General features: G+C 36.7%; 1 protein-coding gene and 1 long non-coding RNA gene across 2 annotated transcripts in view; both read left to right on the forward strand.

The window, feature by feature from the left end:
* The window catches only part of ttf1.6 (transcription termination factor 1, tandem duplicate 6), a 23831-nt gene continuing 4457 nt past the window's right edge, over nucleotides 1-19374 (forward strand). The window contains exons 1-7 of the mRNA XM_082169744.1: nucleotides 1-974; nucleotides 1298-1483; nucleotides 15701-15779; nucleotides 15897-16027; nucleotides 16110-16317; nucleotides 16422-16508; nucleotides 16608-16673. Of these exons, the coding sequence (XP_082025870.1) occupies nucleotides 296-974; nucleotides 1298-1483; nucleotides 15701-15779; nucleotides 15897-16027; nucleotides 16110-16317; nucleotides 16422-16508; nucleotides 16608-16673 (1436 nt within the window). The 5' untranslated portion in view covers nucleotides 1-295. The remainder of the gene's footprint in view (nucleotides 975-1297; nucleotides 1484-15700; nucleotides 15780-15896; nucleotides 16028-16109; nucleotides 16318-16421; nucleotides 16509-16607; nucleotides 16674-19374) is intronic.
* LOC309498826 lies at nucleotides 8364-15693 on the forward strand. Its single transcript, XR_014206052.1, has 3 exons — nucleotides 8364-13100; nucleotides 15252-15414; nucleotides 15540-15693. It is a non-coding gene; the product is annotated as an uncharacterized lncRNA (long non-coding RNA).

Consider the following 19374-nt stretch of genomic DNA (forward strand, 5'->3'; position numbering starts at 1 on the left):
GCACTTTGTAATTTGCGATAAAGAAGTAGAGGAGGAAGAGTCCGCGTGGAAAACATGGCGCTAAAAGTTTTCTAGGCAACGAATAATTTTGCTTTATACCTATATATTGCTAAACATATTTTCACTTTCATTCTGTAATATTGCTTTTAATGTGATATTATTATTATTTTATTTTAAATCGGATGCGCGGATGACGCGCGATACACACGTGCAGGACTGTCAGAGAGTCAAGTTGTATTTTTGAAAAACACGTTATTCTGTTTTCTGCCTCATCATGTTTTTTGCTTTTTAAAGAATGGATGAAATGCAGTCAGATTTGCCTAATAACATAATGGGCCGCTTTAATGAGGAAAGGGTGAAGAAGAAGAGAAAGAAAAACAGGAACTTGCATGAACTCACTGAAAGCTCAAAGATGCAGACTGAGAAGCACAATGAAAAGAAGCACAAGAAAACAAACACTGGACAATTGGAGAATATAAGTCTGCAGACACATACAGGTAAAAAGAAAAAAAGAAAATTGAATGAAGGAGGGGAGGTTGTCATCTTTGAGGAGGCTTCAGTGATGGATGGTGGTGTCACAAGCCTGCATCAAGTAAAGGACATGAAAACACCCACAGCAGGATCACAAGAACTGCAGGGTTCAATTGAAAAGAAGTCTGCTAAAGCAAAGAAAAAGCGAGCAAATGTAACCGAGATAAACTGTGATCACATGGCACAAGAAGAGCAGTCTGTCATGACGACAGAACCTCAGGAAGTCCCATACATAAGCTATCAGGAAAGTGACTCACCTGCCGTACTAACTGGTACTTTAAAACGCAGAAAAAAGAAAAACCGTTCGGAAGAACCACTAGTTGATCCAAATCTCCTGAATGAACTGAAAGAATTTTGTCCTAAAATAGAATCCAGAGACCCATCTGAAATCAATAAAATGATCGTGTATGACCTGCCAAGGTTCAAGGAATTCAAAAAGCAAGGTAGGCTGATTATATCAATGATAAATTGTATTTTTGATTTGTCAATCTTAAGCATGCTTGTAATGATGCTTTTATTATTATTTATATCAGTGTTTGTATATATATATATATATATATATATATATATATATATATATATACACAAACATGCAAACACACACACACACACACACACACACACATATACAGTATATATATATATATATATATATATATGTATATGTATATAAACACACACACACACACACATTATTGTACTATTTTACCACAATACTGTCTATGTTAAAGTAATATATTTTTGCCTTTCACTCTTGTGTCTGCAGGCATCATGTTGAGACATGGAAGATTCTCTCATGCAGAAAATGAAAGGTTAAGAAAGAATGTTGAAGATTTTATCGCTCTCACAGGAGTGAAAGATGCTACCAAGCTCTTTCATCCAAAAATGTTTCCAGAAGAGAAATGGGAATTGACAAAGATGAAAAAGGTCTACAGGTTTTTTGAAAGGATTGGTGAGTCTCAATCACATTGGTTTTACCTGCTTTTCTGTAATTTAGGTGCTGATTTTGTTTTTGAAAGTTCCATGGTTATCGTCCTTGTTTGTAGACACTCAATCAAAGCCTTTTTTCAGACTGACAGTCAAATTACAATTTATGTGCATATCTGTTTGGAATCTGATCATATTTAGCAAGTGTGAAGGCAAGAAAAAACAAAACAAACCCTCATACATTTTTACTAATCCGTTTCCTTATGTGGCTTGAAATCCTATTCAAATTTCACCCTATTCAAATCTGGGTACCATACAAGTCCACCAGTCACTGCTAATCGGCCTGGTCTGCAAACCTCTTGAATTTTGAGACCAGCAGAGACAGCAGCTTGGGATAAAGCCGTGCATATCAGCCTCTTACGTTTCTGCCACTGGTTCATTAGACGTCCAGCGCTGCGGCTTCGTATTGGCATATTATAAGACAACATTTAAAAAATGTTTGGTGTATGCCTACCAACACAACGTCCTTGCCATAGAAACCAAAGCAGATATTCTGGAAAGAGTATAACATAAAGGGACACATAAATCGAATCTGAACCCAGTCAACCCACCTCTCTGCACATTTTGTATCACTCTTTTATCTATCTGACACACTTAGTTCAGATCATGTAGCTCTTTTCAAATGAACTGATGATCTGAATCAGGCATGTTAAATAAAGAAGATATATAAAGGCTACATCCTTCAAAGGCCACGTCTTCAAAGTCCATGAAGGTTGGACCAGGAGTTGTTAAATGGGATGGTCTAGCCTACGGAGTAGAGCCCGACCGATAAAGGATTTTTAAGGCCGATACCGATACAAATATTTGGTGATTTAAAAATCCAATATTCCGATATATCGGCCGATATATATATATTTTTAAAAATCCAGAAACGCGTAACAAAACATGAACAGATTTCCCTAACATTAGTTATTTGTCGTTATTTAAGAGTCCTCAGCCTTACTAAAATAATATGATAATGCAGTTTAAAAATAAACTTGTTTGTTTTATTGTCACAACAGAACAGAATATATTAAAGTTCTGATAAATATAATGTATAAAAATACAAACTTAAGATATGAAACTTAAAGTCCTTTGAACAAAAAAAAGTCAACTATTATTATTAATATTGACAGTAATAAATCAATTATGTAATAATGTGTGTGTGTGTGTGTGTGTGTGTGTGTGTGTGTGTGTGTGTGAAGAACTGATAAGATTGTAAATGTGTACCTTGAAATGCAGTGTAAGTCGCTTTTGATAAAAGCGTCTGCCAAATGTCAATGTTATAAGCTACCTTATAATTACAATGTCAACTTGCTTATCCCTTTACCTGCACTCTTTTAATTCTATCCATCTATTCCATCAAGCTACAACAAACCATTTTCAATCATCATTTGCTGCCTGCCTTCTAAAATCTACTACTTAGTGATGCACTAAATACATTATGTGACTCGTTAATGCTGCGGCTAAACGAAGTCAGCAACGCACACTTGGATTTCACACACGTGTAAAAGAAAAGCTAACTTTTTTGCACAGGCTATGTTTGATACTTTTTCTCTGTCTAAATGTTCACTCCTCGCGTGCCTAACTTACATTTTACAATGCAGAGACTGGAACTACAGATATGCTAGTTATAAATACAGTAATCATTACTTTATTTAGGCAGAATAAGTTCGTTGTGATTTCCGAGCTCATTAGCCGCGTTTCCACTGTCGGGCCAGTGCGAGCCAGGGCTTTAAACGGGCAGTGCCGGGCTAATAGCCTCGGGCTAATAGCACCGGGTCTGTGTTTCCACTGTCGGGCCAGAAGCTCCACAGCGCTTCACTAAAACACGCCCGTAACACGCCTCTCTGGAACAACGTCACACTAACCCATCATTTCACCAACAAATGGAAGTTTTATCAGAAAACTAATCAGAAATCACTGGAAACAGCGTTGAAAACAAACATGATAAAAGCGGCCGTTTGCTGGCATTTTTGTTGTTTACTTGAATATTTAAAACCCAAGCATCGATGTTTTACCACAGGTTTACAATAAAAAGTGATACATTGATCATAATGAATTAATTTGTCAAAATTGCACATTAGTCACTCAGAAATAAATTACCGTTAGGTCTATTTCACAAAAGAAAGAGGACACACTTACTTCTTCAGTCGCGTCTGTTTCTGTTTATCTGGTAGTTACAGGACATATTTACATCACATTTAGAAAGAATGATCATTTCTACAAATATATGCCACCAAAAATACGACCTGAGGAGCTTTAACAGCACTCTCTCGACTCCCATTCAGATATTTTCAGTCAGAGAAAGAGGAAGCTCCCGAAAAAAAAGTTGCTTTATTTTATCATGATAGTCCGGTATAAAGAGACGAGACGTAGGCTACTGACAGATAAAATAAAAACATGACTGTGATAGCCTTTATGATTGGTCTGATTTCTTCAAGCGTTCACTATGTTTTTACACTATGCGTATCTTCAAGCGTTTACTATGTTTACTATGGTAATTGTTAGCGCGCATAGTCTTTTGCATCACAAACACAAGGCATTCAAACATGAACGCGAGTTAAATTATTTTAAAAGTCTTTAATGCTGACAGAATCATCCGGCGCTGCCGTCTCCCGACTCAAGCCCCGTTCACACTGCCAGCGATTTTGTCGCTGCATGTCGCTAGTCTCTGTACTGTGAAGTCGCTTGTGGGCGTTCATAGTGCTGTCGCTCTAATGTGACTGGTAGACTGCACGTCTGGCCATATCTATACAAAATACCATCACAAGTGATATATACAACTATATCATTTTAATTTGACTAGGATTTAGGCTCAAAAGAAACAGTATGCTGTTGGGAGAGTGTTTTTATATTACCACAGCAGTGTTCAGTGGATTAAATCATTTAGCCTACTGGATTAACGATCGATCAATCAACAGATTAACTCATACTGTCATAAATTACTAAAACGTCATTCGAATTTGACAAATAATCAATTTTCTTGTCCCTAATAGTCAACATAATGCAGGGGAAACTGTAAAATGATCTGCAGCAGTGCTAAACTTGCATCATAATTACAACACTCGAACTAAATGTGTGAATTAAACTCACTGAGACTGTCGACAGTTTATTTTCCATGCATCATTTTATTATATCCATGTATGTGGTCAAATCATATAAAACAGTGAAATCGCCCTCGAACTCTTCTGTCTTGCCTGCACTCGAGACGGTGACGTGAGCTGAGCTCCTCTGAAAATCTTCTTTCCTATTGGTTGTCGCTCGCGAAAATCGCTTCTCATTTGCATAAAGTTGACATTTCTGAACTTTTGTCGCGCGTCTCGTGTCGCTTGACACGCCCACATTCTGTCGCCAACGGTCACTGTCGCTCTTGTCGCCGGAAGTCGCCAGCGCTCCATTGAAATGAATGGGATCATGTCGCTTTGTCGCTGCGTGTCGCTGGCAGTGTGAACGGGGCTTCAGGTGAACTCTGGACTCTGTTCGTAACCACTCCTCTAGCCCGAGCGATCTTCCTTGTATTGTGCCCTCTGGTGGACAAACTATGCAGCGCCAACACTCATAACATGGTTGAAGGGTGTTTCGTCCGCTTTTATTTTATTTTTTAAATATTCATTTATCGGCCATTATAAATGCCGATACCGATAGTTTGAAAAATGCCTAATATCGGCCGATAATATCGGCCCGCCGATATATCGGTCGGGCTCTACTACGGAGGACTGTTCTTGTCGCCTTAGCTACATTTAAAAGTGTAATCCGGCAGTTTCTCTAAAAAAAATCCTGTCATCACTGGCACGCAAGGAATACTGGGATGGGCTAGGCTGTGAAGAATCCATCCGTTTGTATCCTTCATTGCCTTTGAAAGCTTTTCTCGCGCCGCTGTGACACACAATCGGCCTTCGAATGCAGCCTCCAAAGGATGCATCCTCTGTATTGGGACGCAGAGTAAAATGTGATGAGTGGTGGCGGGTCTACGGGGGTGCATCCAGTGCACTGAAACGTCCGCTTCCTAATAAGTCCCACAATGCACTGCACTGTAAAAAAAAAATTACATCCCCAAGTCAAACATTTCTAGAGACTGGTTACATCTAAATTTTTCAATTAGTCTGACGTATTATTTCTCATTGAGCCAATGTTAACAGACTATTGCAACAAGAATTACACTTAGGCCAATTTAAAAATTTAGATGTGGCCAGTCACTAGAAAATTTTGACTTGGAGAGGTTTGAATTTTTTTACAGTTGTGTGAAAAACTGAAGTTCTGAAGTGCAAAACATAAATCATGTGAGCCAACTCACTACACATGATGAGAAGCAATAGATGTTTTTTAAAACAAATTATATTATTTAATTATATTTCAGCATAAACATATCTTGCTAACATTTATGGACATCTGATGATGAAATGTTGCATGTTTATGTAAAAATTATTAAATTAAAAGTATTATCATTATGTACCCTTTAAATATTTTAAAATAATGCCATAAAGATACCATGTCACCGGAAATCGAGTCATCCGTGTCCGTGTAGTGAGCCAGGGTCCTTGCTGTCCTTACCAGTGCCTGAAGTCATGTACACGATATACTGATTCAGAAGCTAGGGAGCGGATTGAGACACATCCAGGACCGCAGTTAAGAACCACTGCAATACACAGTGTGGATAGACAAACATTTAGATCCGATTCCAATCAATACACAAATAATCGGATTTAGACTGACAGTATGATTGTAGTCTATGACAGTGGCCTATCAGCTCCCGAGCTCTTGAATCAGTATATCGTGTTCATGAATTTGGGCACTGGTAAGGACAGTAACAGTACAGGACGCTGGCTCACTACACATTGGGACACTTATGACTCTATTTCCGGTGACGTGAAAACATCCTCATTGTACAACATCATTACTGGTATTTATGAACAACAGCAGAGCTGATATCTTCATGATATTACTTGTAATGTTATTTAAAGTACATTATGATAAATACTTTGCTTGTTACATATACGTGCAACATTTCAGACATAAATACATTACAAATGTTTGCTAGTTTGGATGACTCCCTTATCTGACCCATATATTTCTAGTCTTGGAGTCTTTACTAATGAGCTGATGAGTTGAGTCAGGTGTGTTATTAGTAAGAGTTTGAAAATGTGTAGTGTTTGTGTCCCTCAAGGAACAGGGTTGGGAAATACTGGTCTACGAGACATGCTAGTCTTGCATCCCAGATATTTCTCTCATCATTTACTCAGATGTATGTGACTTTCTTCAGATGAGCATATGGTGATTTTTGTAAAAATTATCTCTGTGTGTCCATATAATGCAAGTGCTTCTGCATCACTTCTCGTGCAAGTTTCACTCAGGGGTGTCAATTCGGTACAAGTCAAGTTATGGCAAATTCAGATGATGTCATTCAATCCAACAATATCATGTGATAGTATGAATAGCGAGCGAAGAAGTCAAGACGGTACAGACAGAAGGCTGTTCTAATTTTTACGTTATCTATCTTACCCGAGCATTTGAATGCACACATATTTTTTTAACAGTATTAGCCACAACAATGAAGAAAGTGATCAGCATGATTGAAAAGTGCTGCTTTGTTTATGGTTTATATATCTGCAGTCCCATTTTCATTTTCCCATTTTGAATGACAAATATAGACTATTGATACCTGCGAATATAGACCGTTATTTCCTTACACACAGTCGCAGAACGCACATGCTAGTTGGTAGTCGCCTATTGGTGTGTTTAAACACAGTTTTTTGCCCCAGAGGCAGCCGATGCAAGGCGACAACCAGAGATGGAAAGAGTACTGAAAATTTGTACTTAAGTAAAAGTACAAAGTACTCTTCTCAAAAACTACTCGCCGGTTATATTTAATGAATTACCAATAAATATTCAATCAAATCATAGATCTATGTAGAAAATAGCTACTTGCAACAAAACACACTTTTACCTTATTGACGAAGTACATTAATTGCGCACGATACTGGAATTACTAACTTCTAAACGATTTGCTTAAACACTTAAACATTTGCTCACTCTGTGTATTTGTTTCTTTACAATAGGGTAACTTTGTTGCAATAGCACAAGGAAGTTTGATTTCAAACTGAATTGAATTTACAAAAAAGACAAGTAAACAGTCAGTAATAAAATAAGAACAAATAAAACTAATTACCTCAATTCAGTTGAGGTATTCGAAATGGCAACACTGAATATCAGAGGGGTCTGACCTGTAATGTCTTTACTAGTGAGGCAGTTAAACAGACTAGGTTATTTATATGTACAAATCATTCAGATGCCCCAGTCCGAAACATTTCTAACATTTACATTGTAAAGAAATTAAAGATCCACCTTTGATTGTTGAAAGACTTTCTGGTGCTTACAGCCAATAAGATTTCCTGTAGCATTTTCATCGGTCAGGTGTGGAGGTCTATTCAGATTAGTTGGTAACTTTTGACAACGTTTAATAGGGCTGGGCGATATGGCCCAAAAAAAATATCACGATAATTTTTTTTATATCAGTCGATATCGATAATTATCACAATAAAAGTCAAATCTTTATTTCTTTCAGGTTTAAAGGCAGATTTTTGCTCCTAAGTGAAAGTTGTAGAAACTGTTAATTGTGGTTTTAAACTACTCTTTATTGTCAGAACATATCAGGACAAACACTTGCCAAACTGGTGAACATTTCACAAATCTGAGGTAGAACATTAAAAAATGTGTCTTTTTCCTTAACAAAATAAATATCTTTATTGGACAATTAATTTCTTAGTTTCTGCATGTGCTAATTTTTATTTGGTAAAATGTAATATTCTGACTGTTTGAGTTGTATTATTAAACTTAACCATTGGTCATCCAGTATCATGCATTTAGAACATGATAACCTCACTATCATGGCAAAATGTAACTATGGTATTTGTATGAAAAACAGTAGCCTAAATACATTATAGCCTACTGTAATTATATTCCATCAGTCCTTTAATACATCGTCTACATTAACAATATAATACAATTCAATATGTAACGTTATATCCCACATTTCATGGTGCAGTTAATATTACTAGGCTAATGTTACAGTAAATCCATGGTAAATGATGGGAATTTGTAGACGGAAAAGCCTTCTGACTGTATCGTTGCGCACAGTGTTTCTCCTGTTTGTCAGTGTTGTTTCATCTGCCTTTAAACTGGTTTAAATCACGGAGAACTTTGTGTTCTTTGCTGAATTCAAGCGCTTCTCACTGGATCTCGTGACGAGAGCGATCAGAGTAAACGCATCTACCCTAGTGAGCTTGCGCTGCGCTGCCGTTTGGACTTTGAGCCGAGCGGATAAATGGTCCGTGTGGCGCGCGGTTCAAATGAGTTTCGTTCAGCTTTTGGCGCATAAACATTATCGAACATTTATCGAACTCTTGATAAAAATTATATCGCGATAATTATCGTTATCGTTTTATCGCCCAGCCCTACGTTTAATCCAGGAGCAAAGAGAATTAAAGGGATAGTCTGACCAAAAATTTTAATTTGCTGTTCTACTCCCCATCAGGCCATTCGAGATGTATGCAACTTTTTCTTCAGTAGAACAGTAAAGAAGATTTTAAGCTGAAACTGGTCCTTGGTGATTCACATAATGCAAGTCAACGTCTGCCAAGCCCAAATTCAACTGAAAATGCAACTTTTAATGACTTCTGTAGTCTCAAAATTATTCAACCCCCTGAATAGAATCCCTCACAACAGCACAAATCTGCATAACAGGTGTTATCTCAAGCACACCTGATGCAACTAATCAAGGGCTTCATTGCTGGTTGCATCAGGTGTGCTTGAGCTAGAACACATGAAATATCTGAACTGGCTAGGTTTGTTGTGTTACGTTTGACTGCATGTTAGAAATATGGCTAAGTCAAAAGAGTGGTCCAAAAAGTTAGATATCATCACCCTTCACAAACAAGGAACAGGATGCGAAAAGACAGTGAAGGCACTAAATGTTCCTAGAGACACCGTTGGAAGCATAGTTTGCAAGTTTATTAAAGGGTAGCATTCAGTTGCTGAATGCTTTACTCTAAGCATGGAGAGTGCTTACTCTACTTTACTCTAAGTAGAGTGGTTACTCTACCTGGACGGGGCAGAAAAAGGAAGCTATCAACGGCTGCAACCAGATTTCTGAGAAGGCAGTTTCATAAAAACCCTTGAGTGACTGCAAAAGACCTGCAATATTTGGTGGCACCAGGCACTGAGGTTTCAGCTTGCACAGTTAGGCGCATACTAAACGCAATAAGCCACAGAAGTTTTGGGATTCTGTTCTGTGGAGCGATAAAACAAAACTGGAACTTTTCAGCCCTATGGATCAGTGGTATGTCTGGAGGAAGGAGAATGAAGCATATGCTGAAATAAAATCTCTGCCTACAGTTAAGCATGGTGGTGCTCAGTGATTCTCTGGGGCTGCTTTGCATCCTCTGGCGCTGGAAAGCTGCAGTGTGTAGAAGGCAAATGTTTTTTTTATTTATTATTTTTGTATATCAGGAAATCATAGGAGAAAACATAATGCCGTCAGTGAGGAAGCTGAAGCTTGGGCGTCATTGGACCTTCCAACAGGACAATGATCCCAAGCATACCTCAAATTCCACCAAGGCTTGGTTGTAGGAGTAGTCTTGGAAGATTCTACATTGGTCATCACAGTCACCTGACTTGAACCCCATAGAAAAGTTCTGGTGTGATTTGAAGAAGGCGGTTCCAGCACACAAACTCAAGAATATTACTGAACTGGAGGCCATTACTCATGAGGAATGGGCTAAGATTCCTCAGGAAGGCTGCCAGAAGCTGGTGTCTGGTTACATCTCGTTTGCAGCAGGTCATAACAACAAAAGGGTGTTCTACTAAGTGTATGTGCATTCAACAGCAACTGAATGCTACCCCAGATTGTCGTGCAGTGTGAAAAGAACAGTGATCTGACGACTTTGAAAAACGTGCAATGTAAACTCTGCGCCATTGGCATGCGAATTCTAGTGCTTCAAGTATAGAGGTCGACTGAAATTGAATTTTACCGATAACTTAAGTTGGGCAGCACTAACTGATAACCGATTAATTAACCGATAGTTGGAAAAAAAAAGTTTTTTAATTCTGAATCACAACATAACACTCAAAGGAAAATAGTGCTGAAATTTATTACAAAAATTAACAGTATTGACTGCTTCATGAAAATGTATTGAACTTTTAAATGAAATATATAAATGTTAATATATATTAAAACATTACAGGTAAAGTGTCTCTGTTTGTGTTTAGCTAGAGCCTAGAGAAATATGTCATGTAAATTTTATAATACTTAACAATAAGCTACTATTTGTTAACATTAGTTAATGCGTTAGCTTTCATGACCTAACAATATGAAATATTTTTTACAGGGTTTATTAGTATTTGTAAAAACAGTTGTTCATTGAAGTTAGTTACTATAGTGCATTAACTAAACTTACGTTTTATAAATGTAATTATAAATTTGTAGTTAATTTGAAACTAACTAGTGCTGTCAATCAATAAATAATCGAATTGCATGAATAAGAGCTTGATCATAAAATGTAACGCTAGCCAAAGGATGATAGAAAAAAACAGATGCTTCATTAATTGCGTTAAATATTTTTAACGCGTTAAACTGGGAAAAATGTATCTCTTGCGTTAATACGTAGACAGCACTAAAATTAACATAAATAACAATGTTCAATACTTCTACAGCATTTATTCATCTTAGTTAATGGCACTGACAACCTGGCAATCTTTAAATATCAACACTATAAGACCATGCCTAGTTCCAGAATCAAAGCACCGAGGGTGATTCTAGTAAAGCGCAGGTGTAACGTGTAAACAGCAGTTTAAATAACAGTCACTTTACATGGCTGCTGGCTCTAACGTTAACCTAGATATGTGTGTGCTATTATTAGGCACATATCCAAGTGTTTGTGTGGAGTGTGGAAGCCAAAGTAGCCTATTAGCGTGCTTACTGCATGACATGGAGGTGCCCGTGCGATCACTTGCATTTTTTCCTGTTAACATTGGAAAGAACTTAAAATACTCCGTCATTTTTGGTCATACAGAAAAGAGTAATGCATCATGTAGTGCATTGAAACTGTAATGGGTCTAAATTTATGATGACAAACAACATTTTTGTAAAATAAAGAAAACAAACAGGATGCGCTTTCTGCAGTCTCGGCCTCTGTGAAGATCACGGAAATAAACTGAAACTTAGTGTACACTTGCCTCACATACAAAAATATATCTGCAGAAAGCTTGAAATGTCTACTTTTAAACAAAACAATTAAAATCGAAAACAAATATTATCTGATTATTAGGGGTGTAACAGTTCACAAAATTCACGGTTCGGTTTGATACGATACGACAGTGGTGTCACGGTTCGCTAAGTTTTCGATACAGCAAAAAGAAAGATCGCAGGAAAATTTTTAAATTTCAAGTATGTTCTTTTTTTTACTTTGAACAATGATGGAGCTATACTTGACCCATCCCCTGGGGTGTCTTCTTAGCAGAAAATGAAATGTAATATTGTAGTAGTTATAAACAAATAGAGAAAATAATTTTTGTTTTTATACAAATTGCAATTGATTTATTTATTTTCATAAAGATGAGTGTGTCCACTAAATGCTGCGGGGATAGTTTGTAGCTTGTGTTTCTCCTTGTTTTCGTCTAGTTCCAGTTATTGACACACTGGGGCGATGTGAGCGTAAATGAGTTGACATGTCTGAAGTATTCCCACTGGTGTAGCCTATTGTCATGTACAGGGCTCCAGAGTCCAGACTTTTGAAAATTTTAGGCACAAAAGCAGTAAATTTAGGAATTTTTATTCATAATGTTGAAATAATAATTCAAAAGCAAAACGAATAAAAAAAAGTATATTTGGGAGTGGAAATGGCAGCCACCTACTGGTTACAATGGTAATTGAATGTCTTTTCTATTTTTAAATAAGTGTGAGTTTTCCTAAATCTTGAAACTTTTAGTTTTATAAATGGGGGTAATCTTTGAAGGATGAACATAATGTTTTGGTCATCACACTAAAAATAACATTGCCTACAGTTAAGTGCTAGAAAAAGATGTGTGACGTTCTTGAAAGCATTTTACTATTCCTGGCAAACTTCCATGGTTACAGTTAGTGTTACTTCACTGAAAATGGTCCAACGAATTGTTTGGTTTGCAATGCATACCGAATGGTTCAATACGAAAACGTGTATCGTTACACCCCTACTGATTATGTAATCCATATGAAACGTGCATATGGGCACATCCACTTCTGTGGAGATGCATCTTAGCTGGCTGAGAATGAATAAATTATAGAATGAATAAACGTCCCAAACTGGATATATACTAATGAATATAGACAGTAACAATCACGACCTGTAAAAAATGACCTCAGAAAATGTGTTTCCCCATAGCGTTAGCTACTGCTGCAGTGTCTCGTTTCCTCCTCTCAGGGAACCGAGACGCTTTATGTGGGCGCATTTCAGCTGTGTGCGCTCAGAAACAGTCTCTTAGATAGTGTACGCATTTTCTGAAATTAGTCCTCTTTCACTACTTATTGCACATAAATGGTTTAATATCACTTGTTTTTAAACTGCAAGGTAGGGGTGGGCGATATGGCAAAAATATCATATCACGATTTTTTTCAGGAAAATCACGATTAACGATTTTATCACGATTCTTTTTATGTTGGTTTATGTTACTATTTTGTGACTTAGCATTACAGCCAATCTAATGTCCATATTTTAAAAACAAAGCCTTAGGTAACAAAATAACAAAATAAAAAAATGGCAGACAGGGGCGAAGATAAATATATTTGTCATTATTTTCTTTGTTATTAAATATTAAGATCAAAGATACACATTACACATACACAACTTAATATACAAATGAAATAGGCTAAACAGTGCTTTACGTTTTCAGCTACAGTGGGTGTATTTAACAGTAGCATTGAAGAAAGTAATTAAATGAACAAATATGAAAATAAAACAAAACAGACTTCACTGTATAAATTATACATTGATACTTATTAAAGCTACTATTAAAGTTATCAGTCAAGAGCAATGAGTGATTTTCTCTTTGCATTTTGTTGTTTTATTCAAATTATCATAATTTACTCTCTCAAGTTGTTTTAAACTCGAATAAGTTTCTTTCTTCTGTTGAAAATAAAAGTTATTTGGAAGAATGTGGGTAACCAAACAGTTGATATACCCCAGTGACTACCATAGTATATTTTTCTCCTATGGAAGTCAATGGGGACCAGCTATACTGTTTTGATAGCCACATTCTTCAAAATATTAATATTAGAACATTTTTAGAAACTATTAGAAGGAAATTAAAACAGGTTTGGAACAACATTAGAGTGCGTAAATGAAGAGATCATTTTTATTTTTGGGTGAACTATCCCTTTAAGGACAAGCGGCAGCGTGTTTACTATTGCTACTGTCTCTTTAAGAGCTGCGCGCGACGCGTCTAATATACACGCATTTGACAAGCAGATTTTCTCTAAATTTTCTCAAGTTTGCTTTCACTTTAGACATAACCGACTTTGTTTATGTAAACCTTGTGTGTATTTAACAGTATAAGCACAATAAGACTCGAAAGATAACTTAGTCCAGTATCAAGGCGCTGGTAGACAGGCTTTTAGTGCATGTGAGCTTCACATGTACGTGCTGAGAAACGCACACGTTAGAAAAGCGCATCAGCACGCGAATTAAATGTTTAACCGACAAGGCATTAAAGCACATGCAAATATGAACTTTTGTGAACTGCAATCCCGTTCCGCTGCGTTAAAGGGATAGTTCACTTTGAAATTAATTTTTGGTATGTTTTAGCTTACCTCAAGGGCATCCAAGATGTAGGTGTCTTTTTTTCCGCAGTAGTTTCAATTTTGATATTTTTAGGTCAAACCGTTCTTGTCTGTCAGTCATAATGCAGGTCTATGGTCATTATCTCAAAACACAAGCACAGAGTCCAAATTAAAACAATTCCCCGTCGTCCAAATTAAACAATTCCCCATCGTAAGTACACATTGAACTACACTAAGACACGAAACGAGCGGTTTGTGTGAGAAAACGAACAGTATTTATATCGTTTTTACCACTTATACGCAGACATGTCGAAGTGATCTGATCTGACGTGTGCGCAGACTGGTGCGTAGATATATACACTAGATGTCGCCTTAAAGACATTCGTTCCAATGAACTGCCGTAGACAAGGCGACATCTAGTGTGTATATATCTATGCACCAGTCTGCGCACACGTCAGATCAGATCACTTCGACATGGCTGCGTATAAGTGGTAAAAACGATATAAATACTGTTCGTTTTCTCACACAAACCGCTCGTTTCGTGTCTTAGGCCATCAATGTGTTGTTTAATTTGGACGACAGGGAATTGTTTTAATTTGGACTCTGTGCTTGTGTTTTGAGATAATGACCATCGACCTGCATTATGACTGACAGACAAGAACGGTTTGACCTAAAAATATCAAAATTGAAACTACTGCGGAAAAAAAGACACCTACATCTTGGATGCCCTTGAGGTAAGCTAAAACATACCAAAAATAATTTCAAAGTGAACTATCCCTTTAACATTTTATGTGAATATACGTCGCGTTGTTCAGTATGTTGGGACAGAGGCGCCAGAACAGATATAATGCACGATTCTACGATATTTCTTCAAAAGCAGATCGTGGAGACATTTTAATCGTCCACGATCAAAAATCGTCATATCGCACACCCCTACTGCAAGGCATTCAGATGATAAGCTTTTGTGGTGGCGCAGCACAGCAATATCACATGTGCGTAACCACGATAGAGACGATAGTCCAAAATCTCTACTGGTTGACAAATTTCTACCGGTAAATCGTGTCTACTGGTATATATTGCCTACCCCTATTCATGGGTTTCATCAGGTCCCTTTCCACAGGTGTATAAAATCAAACACCTAGATTATGAATGCAGACTGCATTGTGCTTGATTAATACACCTGTGGAAAGGGACCTGATGAAATCCATGAATACATCTGGCACGGCATGAGGATGAGTAAATGATGAGAGAATTTTTGTGTTTGGTTGGAGTCCCATAAACTTGTCATATTTAAGTACATATTGAACATTATAAGAAACTATAATGAAAATGTAACATTTTTGTTACTTAAAGTAATTTGTTTATCTCTTTTTCCAAATCAAATTTGAACAGCGGATGGAATTCCCAGGTCTTGTCATGATGTTTTTACCCGTGGAACGAAAGTTTTTGATGGTAGAAACTATAAGGGAAGGTAAATTAAAGTATAATTTTGAAAGTCGTTTATTTGGTTTGAAAAAATGTATCTGCTATGCCTTTTAATTTAGTTTTGTTACAAACCTCCATGCTTTTTTCCCCCTTTTCTTTAAAGGTTTACAAAAGAAGAAATCAAAGCATTGCTCAAGTATCATACATTACATGGCAGTAACTGGCGAAAGATTTCTGAGCTGACTGGTCGAAGTTCTTTTTCTCTTGAGAAACGTTTTTCCCAAATTAGTTCTGGTAAGTCTTTTACAAATTTCCAAACATGTACATTTCAGGTTTAGTGACTGTTGGTCATTTTGTATATCATCTCATCACACAGCTAAAAAAAGTGGATTGTGGTCCGTAAAGGAGGAGCAGAGACTTTTGAGGGCTGTGCGAGACCATATTGTAACAGTGCTGAAATCTGAGTCGCCAAATAACACAACACCAAAACGAGTCAGTAGAGAAATGCTCTACCAAAAATTGCCTTGGTTCAATATTGCACTGAAGGTTAAAACTCGATGTTGGAGCAAATGCAGAGAGAAATGGTGAGAGAGGCATTTAAAACACTTTTATATTAAATGGTGGTCCATTTTAAGTTATTCTTTATTTGTATAATCAACATTGTTGAATTTTCCCCTTCACGCCTAAGGTTGAACATACTCGCTGTACGGATGTCCTCAGGGACTTTATGTAGGGGAAGGAAAGCTCAGGAGGCCAAAATCAGACTCATTAAAGCGTAAGAGATCTTGTTTTTGCATGCTTGCTTAGCTTTTGTTATCCTGTTTTTCTTTACCTTACTTTTACAAAAACAAAAAAAAATGATCTATTTACACAGAATGTATCAAACGCAAGTGGAGGATGTTACGGATGTCGACTGGGATGATCTCACGGCTGTATTCGGGTGAGGATTATTTGCAGTTGGGGTGGGTGAAATGGCAAAAATATATAACAAATGTTTTTTCAGGCAGGATCATGATCTTATCACGGTTATTTTTCATATTGGTTTGCAAGACTAATTGTTAGTTGCTTAGCAGTACCGCCTAATTTCCCTATTTAAAAAAAATAGAAGCCTACAAGGTAACAAAACATAAATAAAAAAGAATGCCAGACCATTGAGGCAAAAGTAAGGGTTGGGCAATATGACCAAAATCTTATTTTGCTATTCATAATTTTATTTATCACCAATAAAAACAAAGACAATCAGTAAAGCAATTTTAAAGCGGTAAGTAAAGCGGTTTAAAAAAAAAAAAGAATTAAAAAATCAGGTACAGTATGTATTTCGAAGTAAGAAATACAGTATGCATTTCAAGTAAGAGATTGAATAAGCTCTTACTGTACATTGATTCTTATTCCAAGAGTAAAAAGTGATTTTTCATTTTCTTTTGGTGTTTGTTATATTTTGTTGATAATTTATTAAGTTTCTGTCACTTCAAGAGAGGCATAGATATATTTGATATATATGATATATATATATTTTTTTTTTGTTGTTGTTGTTGTTGTATTTGACAGTTTAAGTGCAATGAGACGCAAAAGAAACAGCACGAATTGTCTCAGACGGCTTTCTGTTAGCACTGGGTGTGCACCAGGGATGGAAATTAACTTTTTTGTCCACCGGCCACTGTGGCTGGTGGATTTCAAAATCTACCAGCCACTCAATGTTTTTACCAGCCACTTTCTTGTTTTTAACCGACAATGTGTAACTGCATGTGAAAATTAATACTACAAGATCTACAATACTTAAGCAGTTTATTTAATCTCAAGCCTCAATGAAATACTGACATTTTCTCTTTCTCTCTTCTTATATATATTTCTCTTTTTTACCTGGATGTGGCATTTGAATGATTCGTGGTCTTTTATGGCTTCCAGTTTTAGGTTTTTAGTCCCAACAATGAAACTAGGGCTGGGCGATATGGACCAGAAGTCATATCCCGATTATTTAGGCTGAATATCGATATACGATATATATCCCGATATTTTTTCCGCAAAGTGAGAGCAAATGTTCAGTCAAAGTCAAAGCTAAATATGACATGTCACAAGTAGTTTTATTGAAACCGGCTATTTCCACACACACAAGTACTGTCCCCCTTTACTTAACATCGATTGTAAGAATATGACTAATAGTAAAGACTAGTACTAATAAATAAACATTAGGCCTATGCTAAAGCTATTAAATAGCAGTTCCAAACTAGTTTTTGTTAATACAATGTTGGTATGAGCCACTAGAGTCATTTAGAAATATAAAAAAATAACACAAAGAAAAATAAAGTGGCATTTTGGGGTTAATATGGAAACGACAGTTACCATGGTGAATACACAATATTAACAATAACTGTTAATGAACCATGGAAACTACTCCTGGTGAATAGTATGAAAATCATCCCTGCATTACTTTTATTTTGTGTAATTTACAACGTAACGGCGTTGCATGCTCGTAGTTTATTTTGCACTTTATATACAGTGAGGCGATACACAGCGCGCGCCGCCACATTTGCGCGTGCATTTGAAGAGTGTTCGCTATGAGAACAGGATAACGGCTGACGTGACAGGACAAGAAAGTCAGTTTTTCTGAGGTGAAAGACTTTATTTCAGCGTACACTTATGTCCTCTAAAAGTGTCCGCCGTCTGTGTGAAACAGTATATTTTTATTTACCCGCCACGGTGGCCGGTAGGTGAAGCGAATTTACCCGCCACAACACAAAATCACCCGCATTTGGCTGGTGGCGGGTGCTAATTTCCATCCCTGGTGTGCACGCACAGTACTTTCGTGATGATAAAGAACTGTAAATAACGTGAGCATAACCACAATAGGGCCATTTTGTGTCAAGTCAATCGGAGGTCCCTGGCTCAAATATTTAAAAAAAATTCTACCATGGATAAATATTTACTGAGTAATCCACTATTTTGTAAAGGAAGGTCAAAATGACAATATTCATCTAAAATTTTAAGTCAAATTGCAGGGGGGTGAAAATGACTTTAGAAAAAAAAATCTTTTTACACATAGAAAAATTGGTCTATTAGTAAATGATGTTGTCTTTAGCAATCTTTGTTGCATTAAATACAAAGGTGACAGTTAAAAAATGGGGAAAGGCACTTTTCATGTTTGTTTGTTTTCTTTCCCCCTGCAAGTTGGCATGCCTGTAACTCAAAAAGTACCGTATTATTAAAGATATCTCAATATCCTTTTAGATATTGGTTCTCAAAAAACTTTTCTTTTGTTGTGTTTATTTTTAAGGCCATATATATTTAAAGCCCCAGATATATTTAGATCTCAATGTGGCTCTATGTGCCTATTGTTAAACTTGACCCATTTTCAATGGTCAAAAACCAAATGTGGGTGACACCTGTGTAGGGGAATTTACAGTTAAAGACCCAAGAACCAGATATGATGAATGATGACCCGGAGTCAGAGGTTAAGTCAATTGAAGAAAATGTTAGTGAAGAATAGTTTGCAGTTTCATCAGCAGAAGTCAGCTTCAACACTCACAAGGAGTTCATAGGCCGCCCATGCCGTACATTTACATTTACACAGCAATTATACCTTACAGTCACTAGTCTACGTCATTACTTCAGGTTGAATTAATCTGATTGGCTAAGAAATAAAC

This window comes from Leuciscus leuciscus (assembly GCF_965113295.1).
Source record: "Leuciscus leuciscus genome assembly, chromosome: 5".
Taxonomy (NCBI): Eukaryota; Metazoa; Chordata; class Actinopteri; order Cypriniformes; family Leuciscidae; genus Leuciscus; species Leuciscus leuciscus.